The following is a 21772-nucleotide window of genomic DNA, read 5'->3' on the forward strand; positions in this document are numbered from 1 at the left end:
GGTTTTTGGGTAAAGGGGTATTTTGAGTGTTTAGGGTCAGTTTTCAGTTTTTGGGTAAAGGGGTATTTTTAGGGTTCAGGGTCAGTTTTCAGTTTTTGGGTAAAGGGGTATTTTTAGGGTTCAGGGTCAGTTTTCAGTTCATGGGTAAAGGGGTATTTTTAGTGTTCAGGGTCAGTTTTCAGTTCATGGGTAAAGGGGTATTTTTAGGGTTCAGGGTCAGTTTTCAGTTTTGGGGTAAAGGGGTATTTTTAGGGTTCAGGGTCAGTTTTCAGTTCATGGGTAAAGGGGTATTTCTTGGGTTCAGGGTCAGTTTTCAGTTTTTGGGTAAAGGGGTATTTTTAGGGTTCAGGGTCAGTTTTCAGTTCATGGGTAAAGGGGTATTTTTAGGGTTCAGGGTCAGTTTTCAGTTCATGGGTAAAGGGGTATTTTTAGGGTTCAGGGTCAGTTTTCAGTTCATGGGTAAAGGGGTATTTTTAGGGTTCAGGGTCAGTTTTCAGTTCATGGGTAAAGGGGTATTTTTAGGGTTCAGGGTCAGTTTTCAGTTCATGGGTAAAGGGGTATTTTTAGGGTTCAGGGTCAGTTTTCAGTTCATGGGTAAAGGGGTATTTTTAGGGTTCAGGGTCAGTTTTCAGTTTTTGGGTAAAGGGGTATTTTTAGGGTTCAGGGTCAGTTTTCAGTTCTTGGGTAAAGGGGTATTTTTAGGGTTCAGGGTCAGTTTTCAGTTTTTGGGTAAAGGGGTATTTTTAGGGTTCAGGGTCAGTTTTCAGTTTTTGGGTAAAGGGGTATTTTTAGGGTTCAGGGTCAGTTTTCAGTTCTTGGGTAAAGGGGTATTTTTAGGGTTCAGGGTCAGTTTTCAGTTTTTGGGTAAAGGGGTATTTTTAGGGTTCAGGGTCAGTTTACAGTTTTTGGGTAAAGGGGTATTTTTAGGGTTCAGGGTCAGTTTTCAGTTCGTGGGTAAAGGGGTGGTTTTTGGGTTCAGGGTCAGTTTTCTCGACTGTTCCACTCTCTGGAGTAGGAAAAGTAATGTTTACCCTTACGCTATCCAACGTTTTATATAATTAATTGTTAAAATATAACATGTTTATTTTATTTTTTATATTACTTACATTTTATGTATGTTATTGTTTTATGTTTGTACATGTATTAGTAAATTAGAATATATTTCATTAATTTAGAAATTAGTAAATTAATTATTAATACTTATTGTTCAGTACATATATATTATATCTTTACTGTATATATTTAATTAATGTATTATTAATATATATGTTTTATTTATTAATTTTAAACATTATTAGATAATTTTAAATATGTATATTTTATTTATTAGTGTTATATACTTACTTTTACATTTATATATATTAAAAAAAAATCGATATTTTTAACATCGATATTTTTTACAACAATATTATTTTTTCGATATTTTTGTACTTACCATGTTGTAGATAGGATGTCGATATTTTTGCCCTCGATATTGTTGACTCGATATTCTTGTAGGTCGATATTTTTGTAGTCGAAATTCTGTCATAGATCCATTTTCAGTTACAAGCCAAACCTACTGACCTTGTCAAGTCCTGTCAGTGCTTGTTTTTAAGTAAGACATATTGCCATTGCCAATGGGTGTTTTATTTAAAGTTATTTTTAAGCACTAATCCTTATTGCATCACTTTATGTCTTGGTTGCACTGCAAAGTGTATTTTTCCAAAAAGTTAATTGTTGTTGATATCTAATCAAAAAAATAAAGTAGGACAAACAAAAGGGGTAAAACTGAGACCTATGGCAAGACGAAAACTTGGAGTTTGGTGGATGGAATACTCTGTCACAAATATGACAGATATCCTGTCTTCAGTAATAGAAGTGCATTATATCCTAAGGCACTGTAATACGGCTGATAGGACATCCATTGTGCTTGTAATGGAGTATCTAAGCCACACAACTCTAAATAAGGCATTATCATTTGAAGATGAAGTATAGGAACATCTGCTGCAGGCTCACTCAAACTGTTGGTGGTTTAGAAATGGCTTCCTCCTACACCATCAGTTGATGGATCTGCACTATTTACATCACTACAAACTGATGTAACAAGCTTATCAGTGGTGCTCCTTATGATTACAGAATCTAAACCTCTCTGGCAAAGGGTATACTCTAACCTATTTAAACCTCACATGATATCAAATAATAATCCCTAAAGGAAACATTAATCACAATAGATGATTTGTGTAATTTGAACTATGCCATAAAAACACGATAAATAACGAGATTACTATTGAAATGTAAAATGTTTCAATGTAATGAAAATCCTGATCATTATAAGATTGTGAATTTTTTCCATAACATTTTAGAAATTAGGAAAGCCTTACCGATTGCCCAGATAATATTTGCAGACAAAAGGAAATACATAAGGAGTCAGAGGGTAATCATTCCAGGTCACGTGTCCTTTTGGAAAGGAAAAATATATGTTATTGAAATTGCAACCAAAAGCATTAAAAGGTCTGCATGGATACTTGCATTCATTTGCAGAATTATTCTGAACATGCTATATATTTTTGTGTAAACAAATGTACTATTTTTTTAATGGCTTCACCTTTGTTTTGTGCTGGTATAGAAATTGTTGTTGTTCAATGTAGACACGAACAAGAGGTTGTTACTTTCATGTCTGCTTTTGTATAATGCTTGTGCGGATGTCTTACCATTATCGGGTTTGGGTAGGCATCTTTTAAAACATGGGTTGTGTATATATGTCGGAGATGTGTAAGGGGAGTTTGGGGGCAGCCGAGCCCCGTGAGGTCTGCTCCCTGGCAGTTTGGAAGGGGGAGGGGTGGCCGGCAGCAGCCATTTTTGTAAGGTTATTGGGCTAAGTTGGGAATAGCCCAAACGTACCCCAACTCATTTTGATAGCCCAAAGGCTATAAGGGGTTATCCCTCCATCTCCCAGCCACCATTTTATGTTTTGGTGACCTGGGGCCAGATGTAGGTCACCAAATACCGGTCGGTAACGGACGATTTCGGCCGTTACTGACCGGTATTTGGTGATTGAGATGTAGGGGGCCAAAATTTTACAGAATCAGTAAATTTACCGAGTCTGTAAATTTACCGATTCTGTAAAATACCGATTCGGTAAATTTACCGCATCGGTAAATCAATATGTAGGTGGCACTGCAAACAGTGCCACAGGCCCCTAAGAATTCGTTATTTACCATGTAATACTATTGCATGGTAAATAACAAATTCCTGTGTACATGCACATCTGTGCATGTACACCTGCGCCATGTGGCACACAGACATGCCCTAAGGGCATGTATATGTGTCACATGGCACACAAGCCTGAATCAGGGGTGCAACAGGGTGTCAAAGTGACACCCTGTCCCCCTTGTCAATTCGGTAACTTTACCGAATCGGTATTTACCGATTCGGTAATTGCCATTGATTCCTATAGGGCTTTAGGCCCATAGGAACCAATGGCAATTACCGAATCGGTAAATACCGATTCGGTGATTACCGAATTCTACAGATTCTGTAAATTAATCGGTAAAAATACCTACATAGCATTTACCGATTTGGAAATACCAAATCGGTAAAATTCGGTATTTACGAATCGGTAAATGCCAATTACCTACATCTGGCCTCTGGTGGCTAGTAGTGTAGCAGGGATTCGCTTTTTGTCCCTCCGGCCCCCCCTCCCTTTTATAGGCGTGGTTCGGAGAAGTATGTTTTAGGGTCTGCCCATTTTGTTGGGGAAAGGTGCATAGGGTTCTGGTGAAATTTGTATATGCTGTCGCTTGAAACAGGTGCTGTGGGGTTGTTCAAAAGTTGGTTAAATGTTGGAAGTTTTGTGGGCAGGGCCAGGGAAAGGTTAGGCAGGTAGGATACATTTAGAATAGAGGTTAGGTAGTTACAGTTACAGAAGGACAGATAGGGTTGTAGGTTTTTATTAGATGGCAGGAGTTTGGAACTGCAATACTGAGGGATGGGATTGTTATGGAATGTTATGTAATGTTATGTTATCGGCAGGGTGGGGATTTTATGTGGGGATCGTAGGGGTGGAGGTGGGGGAAATGGAGGATCAGTTATTTTATGTATAGTGAGGTTTTAGTTTGTAAGGCAATGGCCTAGGTTGGACATTGTTATATGCACGAGTTTTCACTAAAGCGTGCTTTTTATCGAGAGGGCATTCCTCAGGAGTTAGCAACAGATAACGGACCTCAATTTTTGAGTGGACAAATGGAGAGTAATTTGAATATGTGTGGTGTTGTTCACAAAAGGAAAGCTGTGTTCCATCCTGAAGCAAATGGGCGGATTAAGAGATTTAACTGAGTGGTAAGGAAGCTGTTCAGTTGCCTGTCGAAGGGGGATCGGATGCATTGCAGTCCATGCTTTTAGCCTATAGTTCTTCTCCTAATCCCATTACGTTGGTGAGCCCATTTGAGTTATTGAGATGTCAAAACCTGGCACCAAGCTTGTCACGTGGTGGGGAAAGGACAACATTCTTACACAAGGCAATGTTGCTGAACTAGATTTCAAGGACATTCAAACCAAATTGTAAGCTTATAAGGACAAGATAAAAGAAGGTTTGCAAAAAAAGGAAGAGTTGGAGGAATGCATGAGGTGCAAGTGGGTGACATGGTGCATCTTAAGGAGCGTACTATTTTTATTTATTTATTTAAAAGGTTTTATATACCACGAACATGACCAGACAGGGTATCATAGAGCACTTGGTACTACTTAACCATTGGTTAAGTTGGGACACTCTCATAAACGCGGTGTTGTTCGTGCGGTGTATCTCTTTCTTCCGCCCCTCACTCGCGTTGTGGCATTTATCATTGAGTGTTCCAACAACGTGCTGTATGCCAAGCCTCAACCCGAGGCAACCTCTGGCGCAAGTAGCAGTGTCCAGAGATAAAAATGCATGAAAAAGGGCACCCAAAAGAAAGGTTTGTAAAAAACATATACTTCACCCGTGGTACTGGGACCCCCGCCAAGCCGTTTTAACATCACCACCTTGACACTCCTCACTGCACACTCAGCAACATACCTGCTCCGCTGTAATCAGACGTTGATGCACACCCGGGACATGCTAGGTGTTACTGGGTCGGCCCGATGATGAAGCATGCCACCAACTAGGTTGGTGGGTGAGGGCTTCATGAACACACCTTGACGAAACATACCCGAGTCCTTTACTTTCGGTAATTTTGTAATAGATGAGCTAGTCTCCTTTTGAGTAATCATAGAACTGTAAACCCCATATGAAGATAGTTTGTATAAAATGAGAAAAATAAGTTGTTTCCTGTGTTTGATCGAGAAAAGATACCTGATGAATTGAAAAAGGTAGTGAAAGAGAAGGTGTGGGATTTCACAGGAGAGGATATTGGATTAATGAAAGAAGTAGATCTTGTAAAAGTCTCTATAAAAGAAGGTGGGAGTTACCCAAACATTCCTCAATATAAAATGGCAGCGGAAATAATTGAAAGAATAACTCCAGTAATAAACAAAATGATTGATCAAGGCAGTCTGAAAGAGATAGAAAGTAGTCCTTGTAATTCTCCGATGATGGGATTGAAAAAGCCAAATGGAACCTTTTTGAATGGTACAGGATTTGAGAAAAATCAATAAGATCGTTGTGCCATTTTGCCCAATTGTACCAAATCCAGCAGTGATTTTATATCAAATACCCCATGATGCAGAATGGTACACTGTGATTGATCTGTGTAATGCGTTCTTTACTGTTCCATTGCACCCAGAAAGACAGACAATATTTGCGTTCCGGTTCGGAGATCGTATTTTGGCATGGTGCAGAATTCCTCAGGGGTATACTGAGAGTCCATCTATCTTTAATCAGTTGCTAAAGAAATCACTAGAAAGTTTAAGCATACCTGGAGAGTCTGTATTGATTCCGTACATTGATGATCTCCTAGTGGCATCAAGGACAAAAGATGCATGTATAACAGATACTATTGCATTATTGAATCATTTGGAAGAGGAGGGACATAAAGTGTCTCCATCAAAATTACAATTTTGTCAGAAAGAAGTGCAATACTTAGGTCATAAGATTGCCAAAGGAATCAGACACGTCACTGCAGAAAGAATCAAAATGGTACAAGGAATGCAGCCACCAAAAACTCAAAGACAAGTAAGAATGTTTCTGGGAATGGTAGCTTACTGTAGAAAATGGATTAGTGGATTTTCACTGATAGCAAAACCATTACAGAGATTAACCAGAGCAGATATCAGAGACCCTTTAGTATTGACCAAGACTGAGATGGAAGCATTTGAACAGCTAAAAACTAGCTTATGCGAAGCACCAGCTTTAGGGATGCCTGACTATGAAAAAGAATGTGAACTGTATTGCAGTGAACGAGAAGGATGTGCATTGTCAGCACTAATTCAAAGACATGGAAAACTGAGAAAGCCAATTGCATATTTCTCAGCTGTTTTGGACCCAGTTGCAGAGGCGTTGCCAGGTTGTCTGAAAGCAGTAGCAGCTACAAGCGTAAGTCTACAACAAAGTGAAGGAATAGTGAGGGGATTTCCTGTGAGGGTGTATGTACCACATTCTGTGGAGATTCTCCTCACTAGGACAAAGACCCAGTATCTCACCAACAATAGGATGACCAAATACGAGAAGGTAATTCTGGGAGCAGAAAATGTGACAATCTCTAGATGTGTCAACATAAATCCTTCTACGTTGTTGACTGATACCATGGAATCGGAAGTAAGAAATGAGGTTGATTATAAATGCTTAGATGTTCTTGAATACTGTACCAAACCAAGACCAGACATCAGAGATGAGCCATTGCCTGAATCAGATTATGTAATGTTTGTTGATGGTTCATGTCTGAGAACAAATGATTGTGTTTTGAGTCCTGCTTATGCAGTTTGCACAGTGGCAGATGTACTGGAAGCATCTTGTCTGAAAGGAATTCGTTCTTCTCAAATAGCAGAATTGATTGCTCTGATTTGAGCATGCGAACTGGGAAAGGAAATCAAGGTTACCATAGTGACTGACAGTCAGTATGGATTTGGGGTTGTCCATGACTATGGACAACTGTGATCCTATAGAGGTTATTTAACTTCTGCAGGATCCCCCCATCCATAATGCCGAATTTGTGAAAATGTTGCTTAATGCCATACAATTGACTGATAAAATAGCAGTTGTTAAATGCGCTGCCCACAAGAAGGGGGATGATTATATCACCGAGGTAACAGGTATGTAGAATAAATTGCAAAATATTGTGCCAAAAATCTTGCATCCATAAATCTGGACAGAAAAGAAGAACATGTTTCAAGTCCTTTAATTCTAACAACAGTAGTTGAGACATGGCAGGAAGTAAGACAAATGCAGGAAAAAGCTGACGAGGAAGAGAGAAACATCTGGTTAAAAGCAGGATGTAAGCAAAGAGAAGATGAAATGTGGGTTTACAAACATGAAAGACCAGTAATGCCTGATAGCATGATCTCAAATATGGCCCGAATGTATCATGGTCAAGCTCATGTTGGAAGGGATGCCATGCTTCGCCTATTTAAACAGACATGGTACAACCCTAAGTTCAGGATGATTGCTGAAGGTCTATGTCAAAGATGCCTCATGGGTCAGCAGTTTAATCCAAACAGAAAAGCAATTGTGAGTCTGGGAACCATAGGGCGGGAGGGAGGTCCATTCACACGAATGCAGTTGGATTTCATAGAGCTTCCACCTTGTAATTAACTCAGATATGTTTTGGTGATCATTTGTCTGTTCTCTCGGTGGGTAGAGACTTTCCCCACTAGGAGAAATGATGGACTAACTGTTGCAAAATTGCTTTTGCGTGAAATTATACCTAGTTACGGATTTCCAGTGACGATCAAAACTGATCGAGGAACACACTTTCAAAACAAAGTACTGCAGATGATATGTAAAGCACTGGACATTCGTCAGAAATTGCATTGTGCTTACAGACCTGAGGCTTCAGGGGTAGTTGAACAAGTGAATGGGACAATAAAAAACAGAATTGCAAAAATGTGTTTGGCAACAGGACTAAAGAGGCCAGATGCCTTACCAATTGTTTTGATTACCCTAAGGAGTATCCCTGACAGAAAGACTGGAGTCCACATGAGATTTTAATGGGGAGAGTGATGAGACAAGCATTTGTGCCAGTTGATAAACTGTTAACTATTAATGATGACATCATACTGGATTACTGCAAAAACCTGTCTGACATGTTGAATTCTGTGTTCCATCAGGTGGGAACTGAATCAAACACGAAAGAGAAACATCCAGCTCATGATCTAGTTCCTGGAGATTGGATTTGGATAAAGGTACACCGCAAAAGAAACTGTTTAGTGCCTCGCTGGCAGAGACCAAGACAAGTTATACTGGTCAGCACCACTGCAGTTAAATGTGCTGGAGTAAAGAGATGGGTGCATGTAAGTCACACCATCTGTGTGCCTGAACCTGAGAATCCAAATGAGGAAGGTGAAAGCACAACTGATTCTGACTCTGAAGGTGAACCAGAGAAAAATCCCGATACTGAAGCTCGACAAGAACGTCGACATCTGGAAGTATCAGATGCTATCTCTACTTCTGAAGGAGAAGGCGAAATTTTTGAAATACCAAATTCTGAAGATCAATCTGAAAATCGATATTTAGTAGAGACCGACACCAGTAAGGACACTGAGCAATGTGGAGATAATACTGGTGATCAAGAGAATACTAAAGAACATTCTGAAAGCTCTGAATGCAGGAACCGAAATCCTGAAACTGGAAAAGAGGAAAAAAACTCACGACAAGGATGAGATTCCAAGTAACAGCTATGGAGATGTTCCTAACAGAGTGAAAGATCTGTCAAAGGAGAAACACATTATAAAGTTTGTCATAAATGAAACTGTCGAAGAGACTGAAAGTGAAACTGATAGCAGTGCAGATGAAACTCCAGTTCCAGAAAAAGGCCTTGGAGAGTGGAACATAACTCCACGGAGCCTAAAACAAAAAGAGTTTGTAATGGAGATAATTGGCCTAAAAGAAGTGATGGACTGAACTTCAAACTGGTTAACAAAGCAAGAAAACCAGATGATCAAGTAAATGAAATAACCAGTCAAAAGGAGTTGTTGGGAAAAAGAATAGAAGTTGTTCTAAGGCTAAAAAGAGTAAGAAGACCAAACCAAAAATACAAATCACCTGAATGGTCGTACATTGTTTTACCTCCTATTGAAAAAGTAAACACTAGCCAAGAGAACTTGTACTGCCCAAAGTCAACTGGGAAAAGTGAGTAAAGAACTGAATCACAGAGAAAAAAGTGATAATTGATCAAAGGTACAAGGTAAAGACAAAACCTGAAATCCTGACATAAAGAGAACATTGTAAGTGAAAGGTGAAAGCCCACAGATGACAAAGGTCTAAGAGAATCCTAAGGCAGATAGCTGTGTAAATTATTTTTGTTTTAAATGGCTAATAATGGGCGTAAAACGAAATGTTCTATTTTTAGAAAATGCTTTAGAATGTGTTTAATATGTACTGGATTATTAATTTTGATGTGGATAAGTTTAGCTATTGTCATTACTTTTCCTGACAATATGGCAAAGTTGAAACCAAATGTAAGTTTGAATGAACAGAATGTTGTCTCAAAAGCTGATAAGTCACCTGTATATAAACCAGAAATTCACCAAGATAGATCCATAAGTGAATACACCAGGGGATCCTCACTGAGCGGTTCCTGGAACACAAACCTGTCCGGACAATTGAACCCTTCCTTGATTTCACCCAAACTTCTAGGGACAGGGTGCTCTATATGAAGTTGAGAATTAGAACCCTCTGTTAAATGAAACGACAGCAGCCTGGAATCGATGCAATCCATCATCTACTTCTTGCCCAGGCTGAGTAGCTCTCAATGAGTCTATCGCACATTTCCTCTTTGCATGCCCAGCATACAGGATGGCTAAAACTAAATGGCTTAAACACGTTTGTAAAAAGCTTGGTTCCAAGAACTATCGGGTGGCACTACATATTTTAAAAACCGACACCTCCTCCCTCACCTTGGTCTGTGGCGTAGCAAAATATTTGTGCTGCGCATGGCTAATAAGATCAAAGCTTTTAGTGAAAAGTAGCAGCTAGGTTGTGCCTATGCTTGTCTTTTGATGTATTGCTTTTATGGCCAACTAATAGACTTTTCATGATCATCTCCTACGTTTTTAATATAGCTGTATAATGTTCAGCTGCACTCATTTATCATGTTGTACTGTATAATGATTCTTTTAAAAATATGAATTTAGGATGTACATGTTTTTTTATCGAATAAAGTACATACTACTAAAAAAAAGATTACACCAGAAACACATTTTCAACACTGTTATCTGAGTATGTTAGGACCATGGATGCCAGTGATTGCTATGTGTGTGTGAAGTTGCTAGCATCAGTCTCAGAAGGGGAGACCTATCATCACCTTCCACTTAGATATGGTGTTACATGTAGTGTGATTGCAAGCTTGTTTTATCAAACAGGGAAATTAGAACATTACTATTCAAATTCTGATTATATATTTGCAAAATTGAAAGTCATTAATGAAATGAACAAAGTAAAGCCTGCTAAAGTAATGGGAGAATTTTTCTTAGAAGTGGATGAATTGAGTCATGAATATTCATTCAGAAATAATTTGACTTGTAAAATGAGAAATGAGGAAAAAGCATTTTTAGATATGGTTGAAGAGAGAAGAAATGCTTATAAAAGCTGTGAAAAAATGAACCATGCTAAATCCAAATATTGGACATTTGAAGATGAAAATCTTGATGATAGAAATGTGAATGTGGCCATAAGTATAGACACTCCATTATTAGGGAAATTTTATATAAGAAGAGACAATACTGTGTATGACAATTATTTTGTGGGAGCTAGTCAATGTAAAGAGACTTATCGAATAATACGGGGTTGGGGATTTAAAGGAGGTAAAGATTCAGTTCTCCCTGGCATATACTTCATATGTGGGAACAAAGCTTATTATAAATTACGGGACCATTGGTATGGAACATGTTATGTAGGTCTGGTCTTTCCTAAAATCTTTCATGTAGATAGAGGTACTAATGGAATACATGAGATAGGTAAACTTTTAAGTCGTAGAAAAAGAGAGAGTGTGATTGAAATAATAGGTGATATTTTTGGGAGCACTGATACCAGCAGTGGGAATATCTTTCAATGCAAACCGAATTCGAAAATTATTAACGATAGTAGGTCGTTTGTCAACAGACACAGCAGGTGGATTTTTAATAGTAAATACTGAAATGGTTGCTATGAGAGCTATGGTGATGCAAAATCGTCTTGCTCTTGATATAATTTTGGAAAAAGTAGGAGGAGTTTGTGGAATTTTGAAGGTACAGCACTGTTGTACCTACATTCCAGATAAAAGTCAAAACATTGAAAAGTACATTACAAACATTACAGAATTGCATAAGGAAATTGAACCACTGGAGGTTCTTGAACGACTTGGTAAAAGTTTTTCAGCAGTTAAACATTGGTCTCTTTAAAAAGGTAGTTCAATTAAAGGTAAGATACTAATCCCAGTAACAATATTAGTATTAATGATTTTGATGTTAAGATGATGTTGTATATATAGAAAAATAAGTTATGTTAGAAAATCAATAAAGAAAGCAATTCAAGAAAATTGAGAAAGGGAAAGAGAAAACTGTGATATAGAAATGGAGGAATTTCAAGAAAAGTTCTTTAAAGAAACCGGAGAAGAAGATACTAGAGTATAAACCATACTAATCTGAAGAACTTGAAACATGTTTGGATAAAAATGTTCAACATTTTGGGAGTTATTTGGTGATAAGATCACCAAAGGAGGGAGTTGATGGAGCGAGGTGAAGAACCAAAATTTTGTATACCCCTTGGGAAGTAATTTCCTCATAACTGTAACCTTTATTAATTGTGTGGTTTGGTATACTAATCAACGTAGTGTAGAATGCACACATAACTACACGTGGGAATATTAATCTGCTTGCATGGAAAACTATAACTGACTAATTTAGTAATGCTGTCATGGTGTTTACTATTGCAAAGCTTTAATTTAATCAAAAGTGGCATAAATGTGTTTCTGTTTAGGTATGTTGTGGCAAAAATATGGAGATAGGTGAGTATATCCTGCATATGTGTTGCTTATTTGCTAGGTAACAACTAACAGGGAAAACCTTAGTATGGGGGAGGTAAACAGAAGGGTTATATTTCAATAATTAATATTTATTTGTGTTTGTTTTCAATTACTGTGACAGTGAAAGATACTGCGCATGTGTGGCTAGAGCCGAGTCTGAATGTGAGCTGCCTGTCCCTGAGCGAGAGCGGCTCAAGGACAGCTTGCCCTGAAAGTCCAGATGACTGCCAACAAAATGTGAACATCTGAATTTCAAAACGTGGGAAAGGAATCTCATATAAAAAAGTTGAGGATGTGACTAGGCTGGACATTCTTTAAACAATTAACTCTTTAATTTCAGCTGATCCTACAGAAAATTAATATTAGAATGATGAGGTGATGCTCATCCACCCTCAAATTGTCCAATCAGGACTTGAGTTTGTACTGACAGTTACTTTTGTTGATAGATAAAGTTAGTGAAATAAGGTATAAAAAGATGTGATTTTTCTTAAGAAAAAACACTCTCTTTTCGATTTTCTCCTGAGATGCTGTCGGAATGCTGATTTTCCTGAGATGTAAGACTTTGAATACATTTTCTATTTTCTTTGAATGAGAAATTAGTTAGTTAGGGAGCTAGGAAGAAATGAACTTTGGGAACGATTTGTCTTTTGCTAATACTCATGTCCTGAAACCTAAATACTAATGTCTATTTCTGAATCCTTGAGATAAATGAATATAACTGTTTGAGATAAAACCTTTACACTTTTAAGGTTATTTTTTTAATAAAGAAATAAATAAAGTGAATAAACTGTTAGACATGCTAAACTTTGCTTTCAATAAAAATTAGATAAATGGAGAATTAAGCATTAACCATAATGGTGGTGTGTCTGAATAAAATGTCTCATTAATAAAAACCATGGTAAAGTTCCTTTAAACTGCAGGCGTATATTGTATAAATATTTAGTTTTGATTTATACACTCCGGTATGATCCAGCAGCTCTCCTTTGAATCACACTGATCCATGAAGTCGGATGAAAAGTGTTTGTGAGCAACTCGCAGTGTTATGGGCCCCACTGATGAGTAATGTCTGATTTGGTACTTCAGGAAAAAGTGATATGGTTTTAGAAAACATTTCCAGAGTAGCACTGCATCGGATAAACAGGCCTTGCAGCAGTGAAAAACATGTTTTCCTTTATAAATTCATTGCCCCTTGCCTTATGAGCCTTCAGCACCTACCTTAGGTGTGCCTTATAAGTATTAAAAAGAGAAGGTTTTAGATCTAGCAAAAGGTTTATTTTGCTAGGTCGATATGACAGTTTCATAACTTCACAACAGGCTGCAGTATTAAGGTGCTTTGTTAATGGCTGGCACAACACGAACTGCGGTCCACTAGTAGTATTTAGTTTACAGGCCCTGGTACATGTAGTACCATATACAAGTAAATTAAATGTACCAATTAGGTATCTGCCAATTGGACTAAGTTTTATGTGGCACTGGTTAGGAGTGTTAAAATGTACAGAGTTCTGAAAGCCCTAAAAAAGGGACTCAGCAAAGGAAGGCAGTGAAGGCAAAAACTTTGGAGTGAGCCTTGAGAGAGGGCCAGGTCCAAGATAGCTAAATAAATACTTGATGTGATTATTTGTAGGCTGGTGTAAATGTTCTGATTTGAAGTTGACCACTATGCCGATTAGGTATTTTGATGTCATGCAAGCAATATTGCAAATTAAATCAGATCAGCAGGTTATCATGAATCATTTGTTGCCTCTATTAATATTTCACTTAAAAAAAACATCTTGGATCATAAAACTTGATTTTTGAGAAGGCTTAGGCAAAAGATGAACTCAATTTACAGTTTTAAATTTCTTCATAAAAATCAGCCTGATGTCCCTTTATCTAACCCAAATTGTATTTAAACTTATAACACTAAATGGTTAGTTGATTTAATTATCTTTTAGAGCATTCAAATCTTAAATCCAGGCCTTGTCTACTTATGAATTTGAAAATATAATAGGAATCTTCTTACCATCCTCTATGTACCAGGAGCCGATGAAGTTTTCAATGCCAAGATTGTCAGGTTGGCCTTTGCCAAATGGCAGTATTGTAATTTTAGATCCATCGGAATTCATATACTGTCCCTCCTTCATGGAACAAAAAAACTCACAGTGGTAAATCAAATTATTGTAGCAAAAGACGTAAAATAGTCAACTGCACAAGTTAACACTAGCTTGTTTGTAAGGTATTCAAGTAAACTCAACAAGTTGAGTAAGTACCTTAGACAGAGAAGTTTCAAATATACATATAAGCCTGTTTATGCCATAAATAAGTTTAATATGTTTAATTGCATTGTGTTTCATGATAAGCCTGGTTCTTAAGTTCACTATCTGCGTTAACAAAGCCCCTGGGCAAAGACCAAGGGCCTCATTTATTAGAAGTGATGCATCGCTGCGTGAAAGCAGCGATGCGTCACTTCTCAGTGCACCCTCCTTGCGACATGATGGATGCGTCATTTTTACTGTATGACGCATCTTGTTTCAAGGAGTTACAGATTCGTCAGTATTTCTGACGTATCTGCAGGCGCAAAAGTGACGCCTTGCTGGAGTGTGTGACAAAAGTGACGCAACTCCAGCAATGTGTCCTTTCACATGGGGCAAGCCCCATGTGAAAGGGCCTGCGTCAGTCTTACGCCTGCTATGAAGCAGACGTCATTTCTTGATGCATTTGCACCATAGAATTGACGCAGTGAAATCTCATAGATTTTACTGCGTCACGTCTTCGGGGCTTACTTATGTGGGAATCCCCCCCTGCATACATTATACCTGATGCAGGTATAATGTAGCGCAGGGAATTACAAAGTGACGCATCTGCTTAGATGCCTCACTTTGTAAATAGGGCGCACCAGGAGGCATGTTTTATGTCGCTTATGCGTCACAAAAAGGGACGCAACGGAAGCTCAAAACTGTCTCAAGGCCTCATAAATAAGGCCCCCTGATTTTAACATTTCATCCTTACAGAGAGGTTAGAAGATTAAGAGGCTAAGGGTCCACTCTGTCATACATCCCTGTGGGGAAACATCCTTTACAACGCAACGTTTACCACGCAGTGCCTTTACGACGCAACTATTACAACGCAAACCATTACAACCCATTGCGCTGGAGGGCGCTCTAGGATAGGGAATAGATTTAATTTACTATCCAACACCTTCCCTACTTTCCACCGGGACTGGAGTTGGAATAGTAAATTAAACTATTCACTATCCAGCACCCCTCAGCACTATGCGTTGTAATGGCTTGCTTTGTAAAAGTTGCGATGTAAAGGCATGGTTGGTAAAAGCATGCGTTGTAATGTCCTACATCCACTCTGAGTGTTAACGGTCTGAAGACAGAGGAATTATTACCAAGGGCCTTATCGCCGCTTCAGTGGCACTTTTTGCCGCTAAAGGGATGATTTTTTTATTGCCCTATCAGCAAGCTGTAGCTAACAGGCGTTAGCGACAGCTTTCTTGTGATAGAGGCGGTTTTCCTGTTGCCTTGCATGTCAGCGATAATTATTGCTAATGACATGCAAGATAGGCGTTCCCAACTAAAAGCGACTGAAAACAGTCGCTAACACAACTTCCCCCTATTAGCAACGCAGGCGAAGCAATGAAAAAAGTTGCGCTAAGCGCGATTATTGCTAGAATTTAACACCTGCGGAAAACATGACTTACCTGTTTATTCACTGGGAGGTGGATTGTCAGGCTAAGTCCACCATGGCGTTAATGCGTAAAAATTGCTGGATTTTCAGAGATATTTAGACAATTAGCCGCTATCGCTGGATATTTTATGGCATTAGAGATAAACGTTGCTAATAGCGTGTTATCTCCGCGATAATATCTGGCGATCAAAAAAAACCAAGATAAGCGTGTTTTGCGATAATTATCGCAAGTTGTTGCTAATATCACCCTAAGTGCCAGAGAGATGGTGCTTGGTATGGAAAGGAGTCCTGCTGAGTTGAGCTCTGACAGAAATCTACCAGAATATTGAGATGTAAAAATGTGCGTGCCAAACTGTCCACTCCAGAATATCGTAAAGGTCAGTATAGGATAACTATACTTAACAATATATATATTAACCTTGACAACATATACTTACTTTACCTTCACAATAATCTGTTAGTCAACACTTTGGCATGTCTGTCCTCAGTATGCTGACATGCCAGCTTAGAACCTAGGTCGGGTTCCTGAAAACTACTCCTCGATTTTGGAGAGGTTCATGATGAGGTTCATGATGCCTGAACCTGTTGCAGAGAAGAGCGGTGCTGCCCAGCATAATAAAGGCTGGGACTGTGGAAAGTTTGTGGCTGATTTAACTATTTATCCTATGCAGTGTCAGAGGCTCTCTGTTAGGAATTATGAATACAACTATGAAAACTTTGTCGAGTTTAATATTAAGGAATGATAGTGTATGTTTGAATTATTATGTGAGAGACCAGCACTTCTACAAGCTTTTTTTATTTTAAAGCCGATTGGTCTGGCTAAAGGTTTTTCAAACTGAGAGAACAAGAAATAAAAAATCCTCACGAAGAGCACAGATTATGGAACACTCTTTTCCATGTAGGTTCCCTGTGGACAATAACCTGCTCATATTGGCGTGATCACAAAGATTTCTCCATGGTATTTCTGAACCAAGGCCTTTTTGAGGGCCTGATTGCACATTGCTTGACCTGCTGGATTTGTCCACAACGTTACCCACAGTAATTTTTCGGCGTAATGTAAAACCGAGTATCGCACTGTACAGCTTTTTGGGCAGAAACTCCTGTTACCTGCCAAAGAAGTATTAAGAAGGCACTCATATTAGGAACAACAAGGAAATGGGCTACTGTCCTAATTTCTGGGCTACTCACTAGAGGAGTCTGCTGCCTGGATAGCCAGAGCATTCAGCCACGCAATGTCACCCGTCTCAGGTGGACTTGATTCCACATCACAGTCAGAGAACTACAGGTGAATCAATTGGAATCGCTAATCTCTGCACCCCCTGACATTTTCGCAGTACATAAAATAACATAAGAAAAGCATGCATCTGTCTCACATAATGATTCTGCTGCATTCGGGAATGATGAAATAAGCAGACACAGAGGGCACAGAAAGAGGCAGGTTGCACAGAAACGCTACTGATATACTATGTTTGCATACGTGTGTGTGTGTGTGTGTCTGTGTGGGTGGGGGTAGTAGGCTAACAGCTTGTTTTCTAAATATTTGTTTTGTGTGTACTTTATTTAGATAATAAAGTCAAAAATTATTTTAAAAGATGTAGAGAATTGACACATTAAAATGGGCAAACAGATAAACAATATCTCTGTGTACATTCCTGGGCTTTTTATTTTTATAACGGGAGCTAGCAAAAGAAAACAATCTAAGATTCAGTGTGCGTACCAGTTTGTTCAGATGGCTTTCAGCATGATCATATATGTCGTTGAACGATAGTCGTCAAAAGATTTTTTACCAGTTTGTCCATTTCGGTCCTAGGTTTCTGGGGCTCAATAAAAACGTTCAACCCCTTGCATGCTGGTGACGGCTCCTGTCCGTCATGGCACACAGTGCTCGTGTGCTGATGACGGCCGGGAGCCGTCACGATCACGCCAGCGATCGGAATGTGCCGCACAGGAGCAGAATTCTGAGCGCAGGCAAGGGGTTAACTGCATTCAGCAGCATTTCCAGAATAAAAGGATCGGTGCTAGTGGACCCGAGACTTTACTTTGGTGCAATATTATATTAGGGGCTAGATGTACGACCATTGAATTTTGCGACTCGCAAATTGCAACTCACAATTTGCGAGTCGCAAAATTCAATGTACAACAGTGTCTCAGACACTGTTTGCGATTCCCAATGGGGTCACAAATTCCAAGCCTCATGAATATTAATGAGACTGACGCAATTTGCCACCACAGCAGACCACCATGACTGGGACTGCATTTTCAATAAAGCAGTTCCTTTTGGAATGCAGCTTGTTTTCCTTAAAGTAAAACAGGCTGCATTTAAAAGGTGACTCGCTAATGGGTTAGCTACTTGCAAAATAGGGTTAGTGCATTGGCCAGACCTTTTTTGTGGTTGCAAATGGGCAGAATACCCCTTTGCCACTGCAATAAACGGTTGTACATCCGACCCAAAGTGCTGTGCTTTAAAACGGTAAAATGCTTATTCTAATACAGGCCTAACAATAAAGAGTATGCGTTTCGCCATTTATTAAGTAATTTGCTGTTAAAAATATTCTGCAATCACAACAATCCTAAAGGACTATGAAATGTCAAAACTATCACCGGAACCGAAGACCTCTACTGGCCGCTGTGTTCAGGTTATTCAAATATATTTTGACCTTTAAAAATTCTACCAGCATGATTAAACTTTGAGAACTGATGACATAAACCAGCAAGAACAGGCCACAGAACAATGACACTCTAAACCTTGCCCACTCTGGGAACAGAAACTAAGCGCATTGATTGTAGTGAACAGTTGCTGGACATTGTGGGGCATATTATCAAAAAAGGGAGTTACATTATCGCTGCTTTTATTGGCAGGAAACTGCTGATAAAGCGGCGATAATGGGCTTGATAATATGCTCTATGAATTCCAATCGAAGCCCATGTTAGATGTCAAGACATTTAACATGGGCTTCGATACAAATTCTATAGAGCATATTATCAAGCCCATTATCGCTGCTTTATCGGCAGTTTCCTGCCGATAAAAGCGGCAATAATGTAACGCTGTGTTTCTGCTGGCGGCGCAGCAGGACAAGTTGTCACTTTAAAATAATCATATTAGGCAACAAATCTCTACACAGCTCCATCTCCGTATGGCCTTCAGCCATGGGCCCTCCCCCTGTGCCCAAACCAGAAATTAAGAGCCTGGGCATTTGGTTAGACGAAGAGCTCAACTTCTCAGCCCAAGCGCGGAAAACCGCTGGAACCTGTCACGGCCTGCTTAGATCAGCAAGGAAAATCCTACCCTTGCTTCCGGCACAATCCCGCAAATACCTTATCCACGGCCTTCTACTATCCCGTTTGGACTATGGCAACGCCCTGTATCTGGGGGCCCCAAAAAGATCTGACAAAACTTCAAACGGCTCAAAATGCGGCAGCCCGCATCCTCACAGGAACCCACCGTCGCTGCTCAGCCAAACCCTCCTTGAAGGCCCTACAATGGCTCCCCATTCAAGAGAGAATTCAATTTAAGGCTCTCTGCACGACCCACAAGATTCTGCATGGCAAGGCCCCTCCTATACTCCAAAACCTCATCTCACCTCACTCCACCCTAAGAACGCTCCATTCTTCTAACTGCAGCTTAGCCTCGGTACCTAGGATCAGAAAAGCCGGCTCTGGCGGCCGACTGTTTTCATATAACGCGGCTAAACTTTGGAACTCGCTCCCCTCAAACCTCAGAGCCCAACCTAACCTTCTCTCATTCCGCAGAGCACTCAAAACATGGCTTTTCCCATAAGGCACGTCACACCAGGTTCCTGTTTATCAGCGCTGGGACGCCCATGGGCAGCCATGCGCTCTACAAATCTGAAAAATGAAAAAATCCAGTAATGTTTTAGAACAAGTCATGATGAAGATGACAGCCTTCCACTAGAGGCCTGACCGCTTTGTTCACACATGGTCCTTGTTCTGCAAGTAGCAACCACACTAAGGAGGGCCAGATAACTTGAGAAGTGATTAGTGCGGAAATGTTCCTTCATGCTTTGTCCTCTCTACTCAAGTTTTTAAATGGTTGGCTATTACTTCCAGATGGGCTTCATACAGGAGAAATTTATCAACTGTCACAATCAACAGTAGCCCTTCATTGATCAGGGGGTGTCAAATAAACCTTCTTCGTTCATTGGTTAAATAAGGGCGGATGCAAAGAAGGTGTGACAGGTTCTCCTAGGTCGTGCCGCATAAACAACACTTGTCAAGAGATGGTTGGAGTGCCCAGGGTTGCAGGAAATCTAATGATTAAAATCATCCCATTTGTAGCTGGCAAAACCTGGTTTTGGAAGAGGCAGAGAATGGTTGAGTGATGTACATTTGAATCCCACTTTGGTCATAGTGGTTGATTACCAGGTGAGGATACTTTCTTCTCATGAAACTCTGATGATCCCTCATGAAGGAATCCATGTGAACCTCCTCATTTAGAACTGCCCCAAACTGCTGGTGTGACAGGTGTAGATTCCACAGAGTGGCAGCGCCTTTCAGTTCCAGGGCTTTGGTGAGGCAATTGACCAAAGATTAAGGGTCTGCGGCCAATTTAAGGACATTACTTCCAGCCAGATTAAATTCTTTGGAGTGCCAGTTTTGGCTGCTCGTGTTCAGTGCATGTACTTCAGGAGGCTAGCTTTCTGGAAAAAGTGTTGGACATTCGGTTTTAATTCCATCCTGATTTGAGCTGGTTAGGTGTTGTGTAGCTGTTTAACAAGCATCTAAAGAAAGTGCTCTGTGCTTTGTTCAAGAAGGCACCTAATCCTCCTCGAAATGCTTCTGAGCCGCATGTCAATGTAGGAATAAGTTTGACATTAATTATCTTCATCATGGGTTCCAGAGTGGGCTGTTTTGTGGTTTTAAACATTATTTGGAAAGCAAATTGCAAAGATGCAGCTCATGGCCTCAGTGAGTTGAGATATTTAGGTGACCTCCTTTATCATTCAGCCAGCACCCAAGATATGTAAATCTGTTTGATTTGGCCAAGTGATGATTATTCAGAAACCAGGCACCTAGCTTTTTCCTTTTTCTGCCAAATATTATGATGCTTGTTTTTACGGAGTTTGTCATCACATTTAAAGTACTGTGCTTGTGTAGTGTGATGATCGATCTTTGTAGCCCCATCGCCATTTCACGTAAAAGGACTACATGTTCTGCATAGAGGAGTGTAGTTATTGGCTTATTCGCTAGCTTTGGTGCATGACTGACAATGGAGTCCCGTGCTGGTACCAGGTCACACACATGCAGATTCAAGAGTGCGAAGGCTGGTATGCACCCTTGTTTGATGCTGGGTTCAGTTTTTATTGTAAATGAGATTGAAGTAGTATTCCCTAGTTTTATTCTGGCCCACATATCAGAGTACAACAATTGAGCGTCACTTAAAAGTGGTGCTGGTAATGGCCAGGCTCTGAATTTGGGCCAAAGCAACTGGCAGTTTCTGTGATCAAAGGCCATGCTATAATCTATAAAATAGTATTAAAGAAGCTTGCCTTTCCTTATTTGTTTTACAACCAGCATCATGATGGCTTCTAGGTTATCAGATGCGCCAAGTAAGCTCTAAAGCCGGTTTGGTTGAAGGGTATCCGATTCCTAGAATTTGCCCACGGGTCATGATCTTTCAAGAGGAGCGAGTCAAAATATTTGGCATCGACATCCAGAAGGATAGGCCTTTTTTTAGGTTGAACTTAGCGGAGCGAGCATGCGCTGCTCTAAGAGATGACCTTTAGAAATTGGTCACCGCTTTTCCACACACTCGTGCATGTGGCGAGATCCACCTTGAAGGAGCGAGCAGGGGTGAGTGCAGGGTCCATCTGTATGTAATCTGGGACACATGTGTGTTTGTTTACATTAGCCTGCTCGCGGTCGCTTTGTCGGCTTGACATCCTGACGATTTCACTTTTGTTTGCGGCTGCGCGGTCCCGCGGCCACGCTTGCTTTAATAGTTGGTATCCACTGCTCCTCTCAACACAATT

General features: G+C 39.8%; 2 protein-coding genes across 2 annotated transcripts in view; both read right to left on the reverse strand.

Moving 5' to 3' along the window:
• LOC147734881 (alpha-N-acetylgalactosamine-specific lectin-like) overlaps positions 1-21772 on the reverse strand; it is a 379481-nt gene that overhangs the window by 310152 nt on the left and 47557 nt on the right. The window lies entirely within an intron of this gene.
• The window catches only part of LOC147734882 (C-type lectin mannose-binding isoform-like), a 79925-nt gene that overhangs the window by 10503 nt on the left and 47650 nt on the right, over positions 1-21772 (reverse strand). The window contains exons 5-6 of the mRNA XM_086953659.1: positions 14113-14227; positions 2361-2436 (exon numbers count right to left, since the gene is read on the reverse strand). Of these exons, the coding sequence (XP_086809785.1) occupies positions 2361-2436; positions 14113-14227 (191 nt within the window). The remainder of the gene's footprint in view (positions 1-2360; positions 2437-14112; positions 14228-21772) is intronic.

The sequence above is a fragment of the Lissotriton vulgaris genome, chromosome 1_2 (assembly GCF_964263255.1).
Source record: "Lissotriton vulgaris chromosome 1_2, aLisVul1.2, whole genome shotgun sequence".
In the NCBI taxonomy this organism is placed as follows: domain Eukaryota; kingdom Metazoa; phylum Chordata; class Amphibia; order Caudata; family Salamandridae; genus Lissotriton; species Lissotriton vulgaris.